Source organism: Podarcis melisellensis (genome assembly GCF_964234715.1).
Source record: "Podarcis melisellensis genome assembly, chromosome: 5".
Lineage (NCBI taxonomy): Eukaryota > Metazoa > Chordata > Lepidosauria > Squamata > Lacertidae > Podarcis > Podarcis melisellensis.
Window position 1 is genome coordinate 51,304,677 of NC_138537.1, and position 21,451 is coordinate 51,326,127.

The 21,451-nt window shown below is 40.8% G+C and overlaps 1 protein-coding gene and 1 long non-coding RNA gene across 4 annotated transcripts in view; one reads left to right on the top strand and one right to left on the bottom strand.

The window, feature by feature from the left end:
- The first annotated feature begins 30 nt into the window (after nucleotides 1–30).
- LOC309370428 lies at nucleotides 31–19,810 on the top strand. Its single transcript, XR_014168556.1, has 3 exons — nucleotides 31–268; nucleotides 15,848–15,967; nucleotides 19,661–19,810. It is a non-coding gene; the product is annotated as an uncharacterized lncRNA (long non-coding RNA).
- HSPA12A (heat shock protein family A (Hsp70) member 12A) overlaps nucleotides 6,077–21,451 on the bottom strand; it is a 56,603-nt gene continuing 41,228 nt past the window's right edge. For 2 of the 3 annotated variants that reach the window (XM_081912164.1, XM_081912163.1), the window contains exons 7-12: nucleotides 13,076–13,247; nucleotides 11,326–11,412; nucleotides 11,101–11,205; nucleotides 9,465–9,723; nucleotides 8,800–8,903; nucleotides 6,514–8,461 (exon numbers count right to left, since the gene is read on the bottom strand). In XM_081912164.1, coding sequence (XP_081768290.1) covers nucleotides 7,827–8,461; nucleotides 8,800–8,903; nucleotides 9,465–9,723; nucleotides 11,101–11,205; nucleotides 11,326–11,412; nucleotides 13,076–13,247 — 1,362 coding nt within the window. In that variant the 3' untranslated portion in view covers nucleotides 6,514–7,826. Of the gene's footprint in view, nucleotides 6,429–6,513; nucleotides 8,462–8,799; nucleotides 8,904–9,464; nucleotides 9,724–11,100; nucleotides 11,206–11,325; nucleotides 11,413–13,075; nucleotides 13,248–21,451 lie in introns of those variants that run through there. The other variant, XR_014168552.1, reaches the window with a different exon arrangement.

Sequence of the window (21,451 nt, forward strand, 5' to 3'; positions counted from 1 at the left end):
ACGACCTTTACAACACGTGCAGGGAACAGAGAGGCTTCCGGAGCGTAGCTGCAATGCACAGGACTAGGATCATCTGTACAAGAGGCCTTCCTTTCTGCTGGATGGTGCATCATGTTGGAAATAACTTTTAACACAGGAGCCATAAATAATCAGCAGAAGACATCTTCCCTCACAGTTTACTGTGTTTTATTTGACACTTTTTGAAGAGCACAGTACTCAGAAGATGCAACAGTGAAAAGCTGTGATCTGCTCCAGGACTTTAAGGGAGGTTTGTAGTCTTGCACAGGGAAGAAATTGAATGAGATTACAATGATCGGGTGTTTATTTATTTTTTTACAATATATTTGATGAATTATGAAAGCAGAGATGAATATTGTAGCATTATGCCCAACAACCTTTACACAATGTGCTGTGGATTTTAAAGTGTGTAAATAATGCAGTTTTGCTACTGCAGTTACATCACTGCAAGAAAATTACATATTTTAATAATATATTTCAACGCTTGTTTATTTGGATTACTGCAAGGTGCTTACAGCATTGGTTGAGGTTTCTTTAATAGCACTGGGATGGATCCAGTTTAAGACTACAATCCTATACCAATTTACCTGGCAACTCAACAGGGTCTACTTCTGAGTAAACATGTATAGTATTGCACTTAGTTGAATTTAGTTCCTTTTGAAATCAATATGAAACATTTGTCATGACTTAAATCATGTCGCTTATTTCAATGGGAACTAATTTCAACTTAATCCGCATCCAGCTCACAGTATTTTATAAACTCTGCCATTATTTTTAATTTCCAGGTTTATGGTAAGTTGCTTTGGTTTTCCATGATTGGGTTCAGAAGGAAACTTCCACAGAAAGCAAAGCAAGTTTTGCTGTCAGGGTAAAAGTTTGGGTCTCTGTAATATGGCACAGAGCAGAACCTTTCCCTTAAATTTCTATTGATCAAGATCTGTAAACAACAATCAACCAACCCTGCAGCAGAAAACACATGGAAAATTGTGTTTCTTACTCTCATCTGGCAAACATCTATCACTTTACCAGTTTCTACGGTACTTACAAGTGAAAATTCATGTGCCACTTCCTTTAAATTTAGCATAGGGCTCATACAACAGCCTGTACGTATAGCATCACATTCTATTTCTAAAAGGTTCCCTTAGACACCAAACCTAATTTGCTATTATTTGGGAGAATAGGGATGGATTCTAAGTGGCAGAGAGCATGCCCAGCAAAATTATACTGCTTTTGGGGGGCTGATGAAGATGGGGTGGGGGAAATAAGCTTTTTTAAAAATTAGAAATCTCACAATAATAGCAACAGTGCTATAGCAGAGTTTTAAAAATTAGTTACTGAAGTCTGATTATATTTAAATATTCAGTACACATAACAGCTAGTTCTGTAGCCCAGCCAACATATTTGCAGTTGCCTTAGTTTCATGTACTTCAGAGGGATTCAGATGGGCAAGAATTCAGCCTTAAGAGGTTGGTTTGCTGCATGATGTATTTCTAAGGAGCTGCTGCCATCCACGAGTTATCTCCCTTCATTGGCTGCAAGCACACTGAGCAAATTACATCAGGGGAATTAATCAGATAACTCACATACCTCCATCCGAAAGAAGTTCTTTCTTGTAAACCACTGTATTGCTATGCAAAATTTAGCTCACCTAGATTAATATATACTATCCAATAATTTAGCTCACCTAGATTAATATATACTATCCAATAATATTTTTTATATATATATATATATATATATATATATATATATATATATATATATATGCAGGTTTTGGTGTCCTCGGGTGTCTTCCCGTGTAAAAGTTGGGGTGTCTAGGCGACGTTTCGACGAGGTCTCACTCGTCATCTTCAGGCTGGTGCTTTCGGCTTCTTGTTACTGGAACAGAGCAGGATCTCAGTGTTTGAGTTCCTATAAATACTGTTGAGGGGGTGTGGTGTATAGCCTCCAATGTTCTGGGCAGAGAGGAAGTTCCCAGGCTAGTGTGCCTTTTCTTCTTTTGTTCCTTAATTACTTGAGGGATATCTTGAGTGATTTCTTGAGTGATATCCTGAGTACCACTTAGGTGGGTCATTAGGTGTGGATTAGTTGCTAAAGTCTTTGTGTCTTGACCTCTTGAACTTTGTGAAGAGTTTTTCTGAGAAGATGGCTGTACTGCACTTAGTTGTGCTCTGGCTTGGCTTCGTGTATAGGGGCGAGCTGTGGTTTTGTGGCCTGTGTCAGCCAGATCTGTGTAGGGATTGCAGGGGGGTGCAGCATCCGGAGGTGCCACCCCTATACACGAAGCCAAGCCAGAGCACAACTAAGTGCAGTACAGCCATCTTCTCAGAAAAACTCTTCACAAAGTTCAAGAGGTCAAGACACAAAGACTTTAGCAACCAATCCACACCTAATGACCCACCTAAGTGGTACTCAGGATATCACTCAAGAAATCACTCAAGATATCCCTCAAGTAATTAAGGAACAAAAGAAGAAAAGGCACACTAGCCTGGGAACTTCCTCTCTGCCCAGAACATTGGAGGCTATACACCACACCCCCTCAACAGTATTTATAGGAACTCAAACACTGAGATCCTGCTCTGTTCCAGTAACAAGAAGCCGAAAGCACCAGCCTGAAGATGACGAGTGAGACCTCGTCGAAACGTCGCCTAGACACCCCAACTTTTACACGGGAAGACACCCGAGGACACCAAAACCTGCATATATATATATATATATATATATATATATATATATATCCAATATATACTATCCAAGTGAAATAATATCCCTTTTAAAGTTTAGGGAACAGGATGGAAAACTTAGAAAGTTTGGTATGATAATTTTGTGGATAATTTATAAACCGAAATCTCAGGATTGCAGGTTTATAGCACTTTTAACCTGGAATGACAGCTATTTTGATAAGACATTCAAATGTGCTACTAATGCAGATATGCTAATACACATAATTTTTTTACATACTTTTGTTCACAGAAGAAAAAGTGTAAGAGGTTTTATAGTACACTTTGCAGTGTTCTTCCATACAGAAAGTGGAATCATGCTTCTAATAACAATGTCTTAGGGAAACATCCCATATTAAAAAATATATAGATGCAACGGCTAAAGACAATTTAGTGAGAACATTTTCTTGAACGTATGCTAGAAAACTGATGAATTCCACATTTAAAATTTGTCTGTGTGATGAAAAGTGAGTTTAACATTTTAAGAGCTGATTTGTCAACTTGAAAATATAATGTAATCTGAGGACTGGCCATCTAATCATGTTTTGTGACTGGGAGAAAAGAAGCAAATGAGACTATCACAGTTATGGAAAGGAGAAAATGAGCAAGAATATAAAGATAGCATTCTGCTGCTGTAAAGGATCAGAAATGACTGACAGTTACAGAAATAATGGCTGGATAGTGTCTTAGGAGATTCTCACTACTAGAGATCAATTTATCTATGTCCTTTTTGGATCCTCCCTGCCACCCTGGCAGTTTCCAGCAGTGGGGACTTAATAGTGTTTGGTAAGGATTTTGCAGGAGTCCCTGCGGAATGAAATCTCTTCCCAGTGCAGCACCTCCCAGCTGGAGACAATAAGGTGTTGGGTTACTGCTCTTTTGCTTATTGCTCACTCAGAGAAGGCAAGTGAACAGGGACAAGCTGCAAAAGGAAGCAGTGCAGCAGGGCTAGGAAGACTGGTGGTGGGATCCTTGGCCCTGGCAGGTGCTCCGTTATACCAGGCCCCTGCTCCTTTGACTGCATGTATGATGAAGATGCTACAACTTGAAACAATGCTTTTTCAAGACAACTGGGATTCTGGGAAGAGCCATGTCACAAAGCAAGGAAGCCGTCATGCAAGATGATCTTGTGTTGTATCTTCCAGGCAGCAATTGCCTATCAGAAGATGTAGCGGACCGAAAGGAGTCCAACACAATTAATATCAAGCGATCTTTTGCCATTCTAACTTGCCACCCCTGGTGTTCTAACTTATGACGACATATGCATTCTGTTCTAGTCTAGTAGGGGCCTGCACGGCTGGCAAATCACCAAGTCAAATGCAATGAACCGGCCATGTTTTGTGGCCATTCTGGTACTTGAGAATCCATCTGTTTTTTTAGAGTACCTGGCAGGCAGCAATCTGCACTCTCCATATGTGGCTGGTGGTCTGTGTTTAGCCTGAATCTAGGAATAAAGAGATATCATTGAAATAAAACATACGGTTTGAAACTGGAGATCATTTAGGGTAATAAATGCCCCAAATGATCATCTAGTTTTCAGGTAGGAGAAGAAGACCTGATGTACAAAAGGCCTTTAACCATTGTCATTCCTATGGATTACGGTACTTCAAATGGAACTGGGGCTGTTAAAAAGAATTCAAAACCCAAAGGTGTTTCTGTATGCTATTCTTTGCATAGCAAGAAGAGTGTGGGATTGTCTGACACTCTTCATGCTCCCCTCCTGTTATTACAAGATCATCATTGTGCATTTCATATCTCACCATCTTTAAAAGCCTATAATTACTGAAGCAGACTGTGAAACTATGTTATTTAAAATTAACCACTGAATGCAAATCAACAGAGGTAAAGAGCACTCTGTACAAGAAAATAGCACTTTAGAAAGAAAGCATCTGTACAATATTTAAATATTGTATATACATCATGTAATATTGTTCATAGCTCACCCGAAGGAGTTGCTTATTTGTAAACCATGGAAGGCCACACACACTTACAAACACAGAAAAACAAATCGTTTGCCTTTAAAACACAGCAGACAGGATGAAAACAAAGGAAAGCCAGCATGCACACTTTCTAATTATTCAGTAGAATAATTATTTAAGGAACAGCAAGCTAGATACTGTGACTAGAATTATCCAGTCCATCCCTGTGATAGCTAATTCAGCAAAGCTTATTCACATTCTATCAGGGAATTATATAAGGGGTATAATGCAAATGGGGCCCCTTTAAAATTCTTCACTGAATTTTTAAGCATTTGCACAATGGCCCCTAAAATGTAAGTGCCTGATCAATAATCTTACATTTTTAAAAGTAAAAAGGGTCTATGGCTTTTCACTCATGCATAGCTAACTGGAAAAGGGTATAACTACACAATTACGGTAACGTTCTGGTGCGTTGGAGGCATGACTGGGGTTCAGTGGATCACAATGTGTTTTCAAAATGTTGTGGGTGGGGAAACATGGCTGAACTTCTCCATCGGTGGTGAGGGTGTCTGGCTGCAAATCCAGTCTATCTGGAAATGGCCACATATCAAAAGCCCTGCATTGTGGCTTTAGACTGCATGGCATGGAAGCTGCCTCCACGCTGCAAATTGCCAGTCTTGAAGGACCTGCAGCACAGAGAAACATATTTTCCCCAAGCCACCTCTAATCACATTTGGTATGTAGTAATGCAGAACTGCAGGCCATGTGCAAATCCAGGAAACTGTTAGGTGGACGCAGCCACATCACACCACAGTTTAAAGCAACTTCTGTGTTGGAGGGATTTCTTATGTTCAGCTGCTGTAATTCACACCGGGAAGGGATCTAGTTTGTTGCCTAAAGCTTTTGAGAGTTTTGAAGCTGGCAGTGCTCATGATATGTGCCTTGTTCCTTTCTTAGGTTGTGTGGGAGCAGGGGTAGGAGAGTCTCTCATTTCTTGGAGAAACAGTGTTCATGCTCCCTCTGCAGGCCAAATGCAATACACCTGAGCTTCCTGTCCTGCCTGTATGTACAGTATCTCCTGGCAATCCCTCCCCCCAATAGATTTTAAGCTTCTTCCGGATGTACTTTATCACAGAATCAGGTGAGGAGGAAAGCTGGAAATGGCCCACTTCACGGCTTATGTTTTTCAGGCCTGGGTATACAGTTACATCAATGGAAGAGAATGGGAAAGCAAGTACCGTATTTTTCGCTCTATAAAACGCACCAGACCACAAGACACACCTAGTTTTTGGACAAGGAAAACAAGAAAAAAAATATATTCTGAATCTCAGAAGCCAGAACAGCAAGAGGGATCACTGCGCAGTGATCTGGCTTCTGGGATAGCTGCGCAGCCTGCATTGGCTCCATAAGATGCACACACATTTCCCCTTACTTTTTAGGAGGGAAAAATGAGTCTTATAGAGCAAAAAATATGGTATTTTGGACGCAAATGAATGACAGGTATAGTAACTAACTACTCTCTATAGAGTTGTGGATATAACAACCTGTTTTCTTTTTTCCTGATGAATCATTCTAAATAACAATAAGCATTTTATATAGTTCTTTCATGAACAGGTGAAATAAGTTGGCCCTGTATAAAGGTATCCCTTTTCTTTTACTGGATCTCACTTTCTAGGACCAACACAGTATATATTTCCTGTTTCTTAACAAGTATGAGAGAGGTAATGAAAATGGCTCCTTGCTTTCTCCAACCTGAGAATAGAGGTGCTTTCTGGGCAGCCACTGCCACCATACCCCTTAATTTCTTTTGCATGAGGTCTGCCCAACAGCTAGCTGGAAGTATGTTTTTTTTAAAATAAAAATAAAAATCCCCACCTACCACATAAAGTCCCAAAGTAAAATGTGAGGTGGGAGCTCTTAAATTTGTAAAAACTGTTGAGAAGGGAGACTTTAAAAAACTTCTCTTTCCAATGAACAAAGAAGAAGAAATACTCAAATACTTGGGCTGCAATGTTAATGGCTAATCCAGGGAGAGCCGTTCAGATGTTGTTGGACTGTAACTCTCATCATCTCTGACCACTGGTGATCTGACTGGGACTGGTGGAGACTGGAGGGCTACAGGTTCCCCTATTCCTAGATTAATCAGGTTAGATTAACACTTCGGGTAGATCCACTGGAATCACTGCACTTGATCAAATAGCCTGTGCCATTGATTTCAGTGGGTCTGCTCTAGATATCACAAAGTCTAGATCCAACACATTGTTTTAAATACAATGTGTATTTACACAAACTACTTATACAAACCGCAGGTGGCAAACATCATCCTTTACTTAAAAAGGGTGTGCCTGTCTTAAAATGAGATTGTGTATCATATCTGCTAATTTGAAATGTATGCTCCTTGTAATACTTAGTGAATGTTTTGCAGATTTAATTGATTCCTTTAAATGGGCTGCAGCCTTAACAAATCTGCTTTATGGCTTGGAAGTTTGTTAAAACAGAAGCAAAAGCCACCAGTCATCATATATCCCCAACAAGTAAATGTACCTTGCCTGGGTGGTAAGTGCTGGGTTTTTTTTTGTCTTTTACAAAGAAAGGCTAGATACTTCACCTCTAGCACTCGTATTAAAGCATATAAATAAGAGAGGTCTGGTTTTAAAACTGCTAAAGACCTATAAATCTCTGCTGACAATTAACAGCAGCACTTGAGAGGGCCACTTTAATTTAGGGCTGCAGTGATGACCTCCTGCTGTCCGAAGCACTTGTTGGTGTCAGTGAGACAGCTTGCCATTTGCTATATTAGGGTCTTCAATGTAGGACCATGAATATGAGCTTTGACATTTTGGGCCCCAAATACAGCACATGTGGAATACTTCCAGTAAAACTATTTGTTTTCCCAATCAAGAGGGCAGTGATATTTCAACGACTAATTCTCACAATGCATTTAGCCATTTTGGATTATTCCATTTCATGTTTAGCACCTAATAACCATGTAAATTTCGGATTCCTGAACAGATAATTTTGAGAATGACAACAACAAAAATGCCTGACGTTTCCCTTCTAATGGTTCTCTCCTTTTTCCGTCTGGCTGAAATGCAAGTCCATTTTGGTGATGCATGAAAAATGAGAGAACAGAGTGTTGGACTAACAGGTAGTGGGCAGGGGAGGAGCATTAGTAGTTTAGGAAATCAATACCAGCTTTGACACTTTTAGAAGTGGCAACGTCAATTGCCATGGCTTTGATCTCAGTGTCCCCAAATTGCATTAGTGTTTTGATCTCCCTCCTGCTTGGCGCGGACGTATCAGTTCCTGTGAGATCCAGGCGCAGAGTGCCACACTTCTTCACCCCTGGCTCAGTAATGAAACTGACGTGGTCATGTTCCGAGCTGTAGATGTTGATCACAATGACCAGCTGCGAAGGCTTGGCAGGTGTATAGCTGCGCGACACAGTCTCCCCAAGAGCCACCGACTGGTCAGCAGAAATGAATTTGTCAAAGACATCCGTGCACCAGCGGGTGCCATCTTTAACTAGCAGCTTTTCTGCAGGGTGCTTGCCCTCCACGTAACGATTCAGGACTCCTACCCCGTAGGTCAGGGGAGAGCGGCGCACTTTAATGACAGCAGGATCCAGACCAAATAAGACTGCTCCTTTGAGGATCGTGAGCCCCACATCCTGAGGAATAATAATTCGGCATTTGGAGCCGAAAGCATTCTGAATAGCTTGCTGTAGTAGCGGAGCTTCAGCAAATCCGCCCACCAGGAAGAGGAACTTCACATTAGTTACTTCTGGCTTTTCAAACAAATCACCTTGGTGGAGAGGAAAATCCACATGGTCAGAATAACAGTAATACCTTTGCAGGTATTAAGAGAACACAATGACAAATGACAGGAAAACTCACTAAATGGAGTGAGAGGAATCCAGTATGATTCACAGAATGACATTGTGAAGGAATCAAAATAGGCTAGGTGCTCTTCAGATCTAGAATGTTGTATCCAGCTAAGTTCTACTCACTTGGCATTCTTTCCCACCAATGTTAGTTCTCCTCAGAGTAACCCCATTGACTAAGTTAGGACTGTTCATGTCAGTGGGTCTAGTGGGTCTTTTAAAAGTCCTTAAGACATTCAAATACACCCTTGATACTTACTGAGATGTTGTATGATTTCATCAATGGTAGGCTTGAAGAGAGCATTCATTGCATCAGGACTCATCCTCAGCATTCCTTGTGATGACCACTTCACAAAATCTACACTGTAAACAGGACATGATAAGAAAGTTTGCTTTTAAAAGAAATGCTTTTTAATGAAATGCTGCTCACTTAGCAAAAATAATGTTACTAACGCAAGATGTTTCAAAAAGCTGGAAATGAAAGGATTCCAATGTCACATCCTCACTATGTAACCAATGAGATTTTTTATTTACATTAGCTAAGGCCATGATAAATAGGGAGAGCAAGTGGGAGACCACCCATGCTGAAGAAAAGGCTGCTTTGGTTTGCCTTCTGTCAGTTTTTTATTTCTACCATGATGTTCAGGTGCCAACCAAAGATGCTTTTGTTTTAAGAAAGTTGACCCCTGAGATATTGTAGAATTTGTTTTAGAATTTGTTTGGGGGTTTGTTTGTTTGTTTTGTATTTTTATCTTTGATGCCTCAGGCCATGAAGCAGTTTGTATATTTCATACAACAGAATGCCATCTCCTTCACATATTGCCATGAATTTATTTTCTTCAGTCTTACTTGGACTGATTATTCCTTTTGTGTGGCATTGAACACAAAAATCTCTTTGGATTCTGTTAACTTAAAAGTACTTACTTGCTTTTCCTTAAGGCGTGTTCCACACTGTGTCCTCGAAATTTCTTGTAGTAGTCAATGAACGAGAAAGGCAGGGTGATGTTGAGTGGATTAGTCCGATCTGGTGCTGCCGCCCTTTTGCGTGATTCAAACGCTATCATCAGATCAACCCAGGCAGCAGGCCGCTTGATCTTAAATTGTTCAATAAAATCTTCTCCAAATATTTTACACAGGAGTCTTTCAAATTCATAGTCTACCCCTAAGGAACCATGCGGCCCACCTGCATCAGAGACAATTAGAACTATTAATCAAACATATCACTTAAGGAATGATGCAAACAACATATTTTAAATATTGCATGGGCATTGCAATATGCACTCGAAAATCAAGCCATAGAAAAACATACTGTGTACAGTTGAGGCAAACTTGGAGCTGCAATCTTAAATACACTTAGTAGGGATTAACTTCTGAATTCAGGGAGGTGATTATTGAGTAAGCAACCTCAGGAGGAGCATGTCATAAGCAGAATTCAGATACATGGGTGGAATTCAACTAACTGTTGCTCAGAGAAGACCTGCTGAAATTAATAGACCTAGCTCTGCCATGTTCAATCATTTCAAACACCCTATGTATTTGCTTGGAATCCATGAACTTCCAAAGCGGAGAAGCTTCCTATGGAGTGCGCACTTAAAGACACGAATATGTAACTAATGTACTATGTAGTCTGGTTCAGGCACACAATTTTAATGTGCTATTTATAATCTCTTCCCCCTTTCCTGAAGTTCCCATTTCTTGTCTTCTGGCTTCAACTTCTCCTAAAACTTCAAAGGCTCCCTCCTCTCTTTGATTGCCCATCCTCTTTGCCTTTCCTGAAAAACTGATGGGGGAAGCATGTTAAATAAAAAGAAACCAATGTAAATTTACTTAACACCTGAAAGACTGGCTCCTTCCATAAAACACTTCTCTGGTATTACGATCAGCAGCGGAAGCCCTCTTGGTTGTTCTTCCAACCTCAGAAGTTTGGTGTGTAAGGTCTGGGAAAGGGCATTCTTTGTGGTAGCCCCTAAGTTATGAAAATCCCTCCCCTCAGACACCTTCCCTATGCAGTTTTCAGCTAGCTTTCGACACCTAAGATGTGTGTTTTCAGGAACCACCCTATTCCTGTGACTGTGATTTGTTTTAACTATTTTTAATATTGATTTTTAGATTACTGTAATCTGCTTCAGAATCTGCTGGTAAAGGGTGGGTGGCGGTGATGATAATGATAACAACAACAACAACAACAACAACGTAATCTGCTTGTTCTTGGTACAGAATCAGAGTTCCCTTGGTACAGAGCATACATATGTCTGGGAACATTGTCATCACTTCATTTAATAACAATGAAATTCAGTGGTGGGCTGCATGATACAGAACCACCACTCACCTAACCTCAGGTTGGTTGCTTATCAGGAGGCAGAGAGGCGAGGCAGTGGCGAGTTCAACACAGTGCAAACACACCAGCAGAGCCAATCTGGCACTCCTGTTGGTGTGTTTGGCAAGCAGCAGCTATGTGACCCACCAGAGCACAAGTGAGCAGCACTGCCCTGCCGTGCTGCCCTCTACTGGTTAAATGCATATGTTATACAATGAGTAGGAGTGAAGAATGCAACTTCACCTGTTGCCTTGTAGAGTTCCTTTAAGTGTCCTTCAGGTAACCTTATCTGGTGGACTGTAACATCAACTGTCCCTCCTCCACTATCAACAACTATGTAACGGTCGCCTGTTAATACAAGAGGAATCACAAGCCATGTATTAGAGTCAAATGATATAACTACATTTTTGCACAGATGTTGCTGCTGACAGGCAGCAAGGGCCAAGGTGACTCAGGAAAGGACACTACCTTCTTCCAACTCGGACCAGATCTCTCCTATGACATTTTCCACCATAAAGGTGCGGCTTTGACGGTTACGCCGAATGTGTTCTTTAGCTAGAGGATGACAGAGACAAAACACTAATTGTAAGAAAGCACGAACAAGTTGGATGTGTACCCTGCAGATCACAAAATGGAAGAACACTGAAAGCTGGCTAGTCATCATATTGCTAAGCACTTGTCCTAATGTTTTGGGAATAAAAGCCATGACCCCAATTCACAGACATCCCTTTAATTCTTACAACAAATTGGTTCTAAACAGGACAGTGGCAGCAGCTAAAGGCTTTTAACTGAACAAATCACAATCTCTGTTAGGATCTTCGTTGGTTCTGAATAAATCACAATTCTGCCAGCAGAGGGCGCATCAACACAGAATTTGAAGTCTGACTAAATTAAATCTGTATTAGGGATAGTACTTGTGATATGAATATATATATATTTAGAGGTGAACAGGTGTGTTACCAATTTTGCAAATATACACAGCGCCAGGGACACTGTGTTCTCTGCAAAATTGCTTGCTGATTTTAAGACACTCAAGAGTCATGGTAGCATAAAGGCAAACTCCCGTCTTCTATTTTGCTGGCCCATAAGAGAGTTGCATACGTTAAACAAACCATCTGTGAACTGGGGACTCAAGATATGCACATTGTTTGTTACTATCACTAAAAAAAAGAAAGAATAACTGTTTTAATTGCAAGCACTCTTTGTACTATGAATGAATGCAGCATCATAGTTTTCTTTAGATCAAGGAAAGCAACAGGTTGGAAGTTACTCTTTTAATATCATGCTAGGAGTAGCATATAACCACAGAATCGGAAGGTCATCTACTCTAGTCCCTTTCTTAATGTACAGCTGTCCCCATAATTGCAGTCTTGCACAATTCCTGGTTGTTTAGATGGAACTTTCCCATGAGAATGTCTCAATGGATGTTCAAAACATTTGTTTCCCCAGTGCCTGGACCAGGTAATGTGGAAGAAATAGTTTTCTAATTTTATGCTCACACTCGTCAACAGAGTTGTTATGCTGCACTTTGAATCCCTTTTAGGCAAGTGGCCTATGTGCTGGAGCAGAGCCACCCGTTCAAGACTGGCGTCACTACAGCTTACCCTAAACAGGGCTGGGGTGAGATGATGGCAAGGGGGAGGCTATGCAGGCACATAGGTAGAGCCAGTGTGGTGCTCCTGCTGGTATGTCCAAGCAGCCTGGACCTGGCAGCCAACCTGCCCCACCCCTGTCCAGGTAAGCTACAGCAATACAGGTGTTGGGTTGGCTGCTCCTCCCCACCCAACCTGACACAGATCAATTAACCTAAGCAAGTTTCCATTCTCTTCCATTCATAAAATCAGCATGGGTATAGAATTCCCCTATCCATTCCTCTTCCATTCATAAAATCAGCATGGGTATAGAATTCCCCTATCTATCTGGAAAACGTTCTCAGAATTTTAATTCCACCTTTGGCACAGGCTCACATTTGATAACACAGTTCAGAAACACTTAAAACTGTGAAACAGCTGAAAAGTTCACACTTTAATGAGCCTGACTGGGTAGTTGTATTTTCTATTGTTAGGGCTGGCAATTACCCATCCAGGTTCTCCCAGTGTGAAAATCAAGAGTTGGCTGGGAAATTTGGAAGACATCTTGCTATGAAAGATTTTGGCAAGAAAGGGTGAGTAGAAAATTAGGTTGAGCACTAATCATAGCTCAATTAAATCAGCCTTACCTGGTGTAAAGCCAGTGGCAATGGTCTCACTTGGGTTATAACCATTGACAGGCCCTTTGCTACTTAAGTCTATCATCTGATGAAGGCGGAGCTTCCTGCAGTAGATGGATGCAGCCTCTGGCTCCAGGGCAATTATGAGCTGCTCAGGGTTTTCTGGGGATGCCATTCCTGCCTGTGAATAAAGGAATCAAACAAGGAGGGGAGAGGAAATGATCAGCTGCCTTCACAGTGAAGTAGCTTTGTGAATCCTGAGGCTTTCATTCATTCACCTATGCTTCTTTCTTTTCACTTCTCTTATTTTCATATGCTAAATATTATGGTTGGGGGGGGGGAGAACATCTAGTTCATTTCAAGGATTCATAGCTAGGAGAGATGCATGCATTTCCCCTACTGAATAGAATGACATAGCTGCATATGATATAGCAAGATAAATAAAAGATAAATAAAAAGAGTAAATTTGTCTCCTTTTCAAGCATCTAGTTCAATTTCATGAAAAAGTTTCCCCAAAAGAAACGGACAACTAGCTTTGGCTTCTCTGCCTAATCAGCATTAAAACACAGTTACAGTATATTGCTCTCACACTCTTCCTAATGTGTAAGGAATATAAAATGCCAAATCATGTAAAGTAAACCTAATCTGTTCTGCAGGTTGCCTAGTTGCCTGTTCTGGGCTGCTAACATAACAATCCTATATGATTCTTATTGTATAGTTTATTAGGGCTTATTCCCAGATAAGCAGGTATAGGATTGTAGTCTAAAATACCTGCTATATTCCTGAATATCTTAATTTTCTAGATTTTGTGCTAGCCAATAATACTTTCAAAAACATAACCATGCACCTGTGAATGCTAGACACTTTCCTGCCAGAGTTATGCACACTGAATTCACAGACCTAATCCTTGAATGCTGAAGATTCTATGTATCTAGGGTTGCAATCATATGCCCACTTACTTAGGAGTAAGCCTTACTGAAGTCAATGAGGCTCACTTCCATGCAGATATACAGGACGGAACTGAAGGAAGACTTAGCATCTGAAATACTGCAACTTCTACTGCTATTCTTTTTTCAAGAGCGTGCAAAATATTCATAGCATGGCATCAGGAAATGCTGTATGACACCAATGCACACAGCTTTCCTGATTTGGTTTTCCTTCTTTGCAGTGCTCATTGCTTGCCATGCTCCATTCAGGCAGAAATAGTTAACCCTAGAGAGGGGAGTAGCAGGCTATTTTTTCATGGGAAAATGAGAATAATCATGCCTCTACATTTTGCTTCATAACTCAGGTTCTACAGATAATTGACAATTTTAAAAGAAAGCTGGGGATATGGAGATCATGGTTCACTGGGAGATGGAGACCCAACTGCCCCTTGCTCTTTCCATGGATACCCATGATCTGACCTCGTAAGGCCCCTCCAACCACTGAAACCCTCAGCAGCCCTTGACATACACATACCACCAGCGGTAGAGGTCAAGGTGGGCTTGGAGAAGGGCTTGGACCCCCCCACACCCTGAAACAGTAAGAAACATACACAAGCCCTGGAGCTGATGTATGCATTTCCATTGGAAGCCATGGAGAGTGATCATAAAACCTAAAAAGGAATCCCCTAGATAGGAAAATACCATGACACTCTCTGGCCATGTCCCCAGGAGTGCTTTGGGTATTAGTTCTCCTCTGATCTACCAGTAAGGTTGTTCTGTAAGCACTGTACAGTGCGCATAACCGTACACATTATTTACCGGCACATAGATAGTATTTGTGCTCGGAATAATCTTATAAAACACTATTTGCAAACATTTTGAAACAGAGCAGCATTAAAGATTCCTTCTTTCTCTTTCAGCAGAAGAGGCAAAATATGGCTTAAATCAAAAGATGTGTATGGTTGTATAAATTTGCTTGCTGCCATAGTCCCACACAAGGCTGGGGGGCATTGCACTGTCATGTCATGGCTGTCAGTTGCAATACTTACCAGAGGCTCTACCTAATAGCCTTCATCACAATGTGTCACAAGCACAGAGAAACAAAAAGAAGCATCACGACAGAGTGCATGTAAACACGCACGCACAGTCTTTGTGGGGAACAGCTTGAAGGTTGTATTATGTTCTGTATGTATGCTACGTAACATACCACAGTATTAAGGGTGTGTGTGGAGAGAATCTATGGCAACAGCAAAGAGGCAAGTCAACATATTCAACATGGGAACTCTCAGCATTTTAGCGCTAACCCCTGAAGCAGGGATGGGGAGCCTGCAGCCCTGCAGATGTTGCTAGACTACAACTCCCATCATCCTTGACCACTAGAAATACTGAGGCTGATGGAAGGAGTCCTACAAAAGTGAAGGGCCACAGGTTTCCCATTGCTGTCCTGAAGTACAGGAAGCAATAACCAGCAAAGGAAAGACGATCAAATTAGCTCAGCTCAAGTTATAGTGTTAAGTGTTGGCGAGATCTGAGCAATGGAGACTGATTGGAAACGCGGAAGAAAATTGAATACTTTGTGAAGAACTTTGGAAGCAGCTGAACTCCAGACTTGCTGGGGACAGCAAGAACGCTGAAGCAAAGAACCCTCTCCGGGATCAGAGATTCCTACTTGTAACAACTTTACAGAGTGTGTTTATGTCGGAGTATGTGTTTTTGCATGCAAAGTAAAAGTTAACTGCTAAGCAACTGCTGCGTGTGCTGAGCTTAACCACTTGACTGAAGCTTCTGTGGCACATGCACTCAGAAGATACCAAACATGCATGTGACATCCCTCCTAAATTTGTTTCATCTCTAGCTCCTGCTTTTCCTGATGCCTCAGAGGGATAATTTTTATTTTTGGAAAGCCAAAAGCAAATGCAGTCCTCACTCTTGTCTTCTGTATCAGATGAGATTCACAGAAATTGCATCCTAGAGAGTAAGAGAGGTGGTACCTTGTTGTTGAAAATTCTGTAGTTATTTGAGTGCTTTTGTAATGATCACTGAGTTGAATAATATTTTTAGGTTAAATTTTGTAGGACCAGAGATATAAAGAAGCAAAGTCTTCAGGATTTGTGGTATTTTGCAGCAATCATACTTTTGGAATGAACTATTTCAACAGAAAATCAAATAATGCTCACTGAATTATGCCTAATATATGGCAGCAGTGGCATTTAGCCCTTCTGCTACCAATTATTTTCATGTCAACATGAATATTGATTTGACAGCTCATCAGGGCTAAGCTGAAAATAAATTCAACCAGTGAAGGCAGTTGAACCAGTTTTTCTCTGACATTTATTTCTGCTCATGTGTGTAAGAGAGGGAAGCATGCCTGAACTTAGTCTCCTGGATCCATTTAAATTGGTGGTCTTCAGCTTGTCCTGAGCTCAGACCTGGAACTCTAAACTGCAGCAAGGGGATGCACTTCCAGGTGGGGCCCAGTACGAAAGGACTGGAGCCCATATATCTGAACCAGAGTGAAGGGACAAAGCCTATAGGAAAAAAACTACATTAAGGTGTACAACTCTTCCTTCCTATGCCATGTTGCTCGTGACGATCAAAACATATACCTGCCCCAACCCCAACCCCAACCCCGGTGTATCTTAGGACATAAGACTCTTCTCAAAAAAGAAAACTGCTTTAAAGCTTTGGTTTTGGGAGTTGTTGAAGAATGTAGTCAAATCTGAGCAGGCTGGGAGCTTCCACAGGAAATGGCTTTGAGGAAATCAGTACATGGAAAAAACGGGCATGAAAATTGACCTGGAGTATCAACAAATCATGTTCACTGTGTTATTAGCCCAATGTGGGACGCCAACCACTTATTACACTAATACAGAAGCCTTGAGATTGCTTTGCCACTGCACCTATGGGATTTATGATGCTTCTGGGGGTGGTTGTTGTGCATGTGACAAGCTGATATACCAAGCACCCCAGACCAAAAATGAGGCAGCCTGTGCTTTTCCTGTGTACCAGGATGATCTAGAAATCACTGTTTACAACACTTTGTCCTATTTTGTTTTGACCTTAGGTATACAAATCCTTTAAGGAAAACCTCTTAATGACCAGATCAGTAGATTCTGATCCTGTCAGGTCCGTCCCCCTCCAAAGCTGGAAAGAGCCATTGCTCTACCCAGCAAGAACTCTGTTCCACTGCAGCAGTGTGGCTTTTACTTCTCACAAACCACAGCTGCTGCAGAAACGCAGACAAGATGCATTGGTGCAATGGATGAAGTCATAGTACTAAGGGCGTAATCAGTGATGCATTTTATTTTATTCCATGAAGCGCCGAGGCTCAGTCAAACAGCTTTTATAGATAGCGCTAACACTTGATAGCTCATTTAGTCTGTATAAGCCTTTCAGTTTCAGAGGTCATATTTTTGCAGGAATGCTCTAAAATGTTTCTGGTCATTTACAGGTCCTTCGCTGCTTGAGTACCTAAGCTATTAGCAGTTTGCTGCGCTACATGTAAAAATGAAGGACCGGGGGCGTATTCCATTAGCCTGGAACGTATATTTGTGCAAACCTAACCACAGCAATTAGCAAATGTAAATTGAAATTTGTTAGCACGTGCTTCTTGCTCTATGCATTTTAACACCATGATCAATTAAGCTTCCTTAATTAATTATGGCTTCAAAAATGCTGCAATCTTATAGCATATTATAGCTTCATAACAAACATTAGTGCTTATGCAGAAAAGATAATTTGTAAGTATCAACCAGAAGAATCACATCCACAGGAACTTGCAGTAATAACACCAATCCATTCTCTGACAACAATCTGTCTCTACCAACAAGTGACAATTAAGTGGATTTCTCCATTTCCCCTAATACTGCTAATGTGTCTAATTTGCACTGCTTTTGATATTCTGCAGGCAGAAAATGAAGGCAGCAGTGAGGGCTTGCAGCTTTAAATCATCACTTGCCTTTGTTCCCTAATATCTTTTTGCCTTTCTACACCAGATGCAGGAATTAGCAATGAACTGATAACAACTATAATATGCCTGTTGCAAATATCAAATACATTAGCTACCCTCCAAAATACTTCTTTAGTTTCTACTAATAGAAAACACTAAATCAGATATTTGGGGGGGACGAGACCCTAGGAATCCTGCATTGAAACATTCCAGTTCCTTCAAAAAGGAAAGCTGCATCTGCAAAGACCAATCACAAAAATGTTTATGTATACAAGCTAAAGGAAATGCAAACATAGATACAGCTTCAGAATTCCATCATATCTTGCCATGAAATGGGGGGGGGGGATTCCTGGAGCAGTGGTACCTGGGCAGGGGTGCAGAACCTGTGGCCCTCCAGATGTTGTTCGGCCACAGCTCCCATCATCCCTAACCACTGGCCCTGCTGGCTGAGTCCAATGGGAGTCGGGGTCTGTAGTTTGTTCAGGGTGCTGAGAGTTGTTAGGAGACTCCTATTCCCCTCAAAGAGTTACAAATCCCAGAGCGGTTTAACAATCTAGCCAGGGAACTCTGGAAACTGCAGCTCTTTTGAAGGGAATAGGGATCTCCTAACAACTCTCTACATCCTTAAGGAACTAGTCCCTGGGATTATGTGGGGGAAGCCACAACTGTTTAAAGTGGCATTGTCCTGCTTTAAAGATCTAGTGCAGGTAGCACTGGTGTTTGATGCTGTATGTGGCTAGTATGTTGCTAAATATATCCAATTTTAAATAACATTCAAATTACACACACAAACAAATTTAAAAAGAAATGAGATACTTTTTAATGGGCAGAGTGTTGAGCTATCTGCTTTCAGCAATAACGCAAACCAAAAGTTTATCTTTAACGCCATGCCTTCCTTCGTCTCAAGTTGAGGATGCCATTCTGCTCATGCATATAAAACTTCTTATTTGTGAGAGGAAACTGTCAGGAGGCAAAGGAAAAATGTTGCCGCTTAGTCGAAACTATATGGTCAGGTACACAGGACATGTTGAAAACAAGGGACAGTGCACTACTTTTCAGGATTGGGTTTGTAATCTGAGGAGAATGGGATTACAGGATTGGTCTGAAGGGATTGTATTCTTGCACAAACAAGACTGCTGGGTAAATTCAAAAACTGAAATCCAATTTGGTCTTTAACTTGCTAATGACCTATACATAGACCTTTTGGGTCGGATCATCTGTGTTTGTTTTGTTCTGAGGGGTTCCTACTAATTATAACTTAAGTGTGTAGTAAACAGCATTCTTCAAGCTTTCTTCATTGTCCATCCCCCCCATACTGTATAGACTGAATGGTAAAAGCCAGATAATACAGTTAAGGCAGGAAAACAGATAAATATGTAAGCCCTCAATACCTGTCAAGAGTATTTCCTCAAAAGGAGACTTGCAGAAATTACTGGACAGGATAATTTTCATCAAATTTCTTACCTCCTCTAGCTGTTTCTTGATTAACAGGGTTGAACTTCGTCCCTTCAAAAAAACATTACAGCCCCTTCCGCAATATTGTGATTTCTACTGGCATGTGACAGAAATTCCAGGCAGTGCACATGCTGCGATTGAAGTATTTGTAGTGAAATGGGAGCTGAAAGAATGTCTCCCTTCCAAAAATAAAAGAATAAAATTGTCAAGCTGAAGGAAAACCCTTCTGACCAAGAGCATTCATTCCCTTTTTCTACAATCAAGGTTAAGCACCTGAAGCTCAGTTCAAGGAAGAGGCAACACCAGAGAATTCAAAGACCATCCATCATTTTATAGTGGATATTTGACAAGAAGTCTGGAGCCTTTTAAAAAACTTTCAGAGCAAGAGATCAAAATAAACAAAAAGCCAACCAATTCTTAGGGGTGCTGAATGATTTTTATTACAATGTTTCCTGAAGGGTTTTGAATGTAGGGCAGGAAAGGGGAACCTGTGTTCCTCCAGCTGTTGCTAGACTCCAGCTCCCATCAGCCCCAGGAAGCATGGCCAACAGTCAGGGATGATGGGAGTTATAGGCCAACAATATCCCATCAAACTCCCATCACCTCTGACCGTTGGCCATGCTTCCTGGGAGTTATAGGCCAACAATATCTGGTGAACTACATTTTTGCCTCCCTTCTTCAGGGAGAAAAGATGAAGCAAGCAATCACAACAGGATACAAGAATATTCTGGCTAGCGCCTAATGAAAAAAATGTAAACTTGCCAAAATTTCTTAAGCAAATATATGCAGATGTAATTTGCATGTGTGTCCATTATGATCCCTTTCATTAGCCTTTTCACATGAATAATAATCTTATTGTCCATCCTTTCTTAAAGATGCACTAAGATATATCTTTGTATGCCAGCAGTCACAAGTATGAAAGACAGCATGATGCTACACAGCATTACTGCTCTGGAAAGTATCTGTGGAAGATGCCATTATCTTTAAGGACATGGGGGATGTAATTGCTTGTGTAGCCCACTTCTATAGGACTTTGTCATATTGTAGACTATTTGCCTAGAGGCAAACACATCCTGGCTAGCAAAACACCATTTTATTAGTAGTAAACAGGATGGCTTTTTTGTTTAGTGTGGGGTATATGCATGGACAACTTCCACAAACCGACAAGTGCCATTATGGCTCACTATAACTAATACATTGCTATGGACGTCATGCAAAATATACTCCCTTCTCTTCCAGCTGCACCTTCTGCCAAATATATTTTTCAGACATAAGATGACTTGTTTTTCTTAAATGTGCTTATTTGAATGTAGAATACTATTAGTCTGGAGTAGTTTAAAAATACGTTTCAGAGTGCTCAGTATGACCTATATCTGTCCTTTGGGATCATAAATCACTGTACTGCTGACTGCTAGTCTACAGCATCTCCTTCCTTCTTTTAGTCCTATCTGCCCAATATCAGAATTTCTTATTTTAATTCCTCCTTCCCATCCATTTCTATTCTACTTTTCATCCTCAAAAGTTACAGAAAGTAGCTTACAACAATACACAACACAATTGTAGATATAAACTGATACGGCTTTTGTGGAGTCACCTCCCTGTGATTTCTTCCTAAGCTCTCTTTCATCACTAATTATTGATCTGTTTTGTAAACACACAAGTCACAGACAAAAACAAATTACCACAGATGCGGACATTAGTCAACAACATTCCATTGCGCCACAGATGGGAAATGCTGCAAGAACATTAGTCTATTTTTCTCCCTGCGGCTATGAGATACCATTCCACAGGTACACATGCACACAAACAACAGGCAAGCGACAACAGACAAAGATAATACACGAGTCTCTAATGTTTCAGCTTTACCTACAACCGTGTCCTTCCATGAGAACCTTTAAGTGATTTGCTTCTGGCACTAGCATTAGCAATCCCACACTACAGACTGTTGAGAAAAATGTTGCTCAACATTAGAGACAAGTACAAGATATTCAAAGTGATTGTGGGGGTCTAAACAGCATTTTAGGAGGTTACTCAAAATACCCAAACAAACATTTA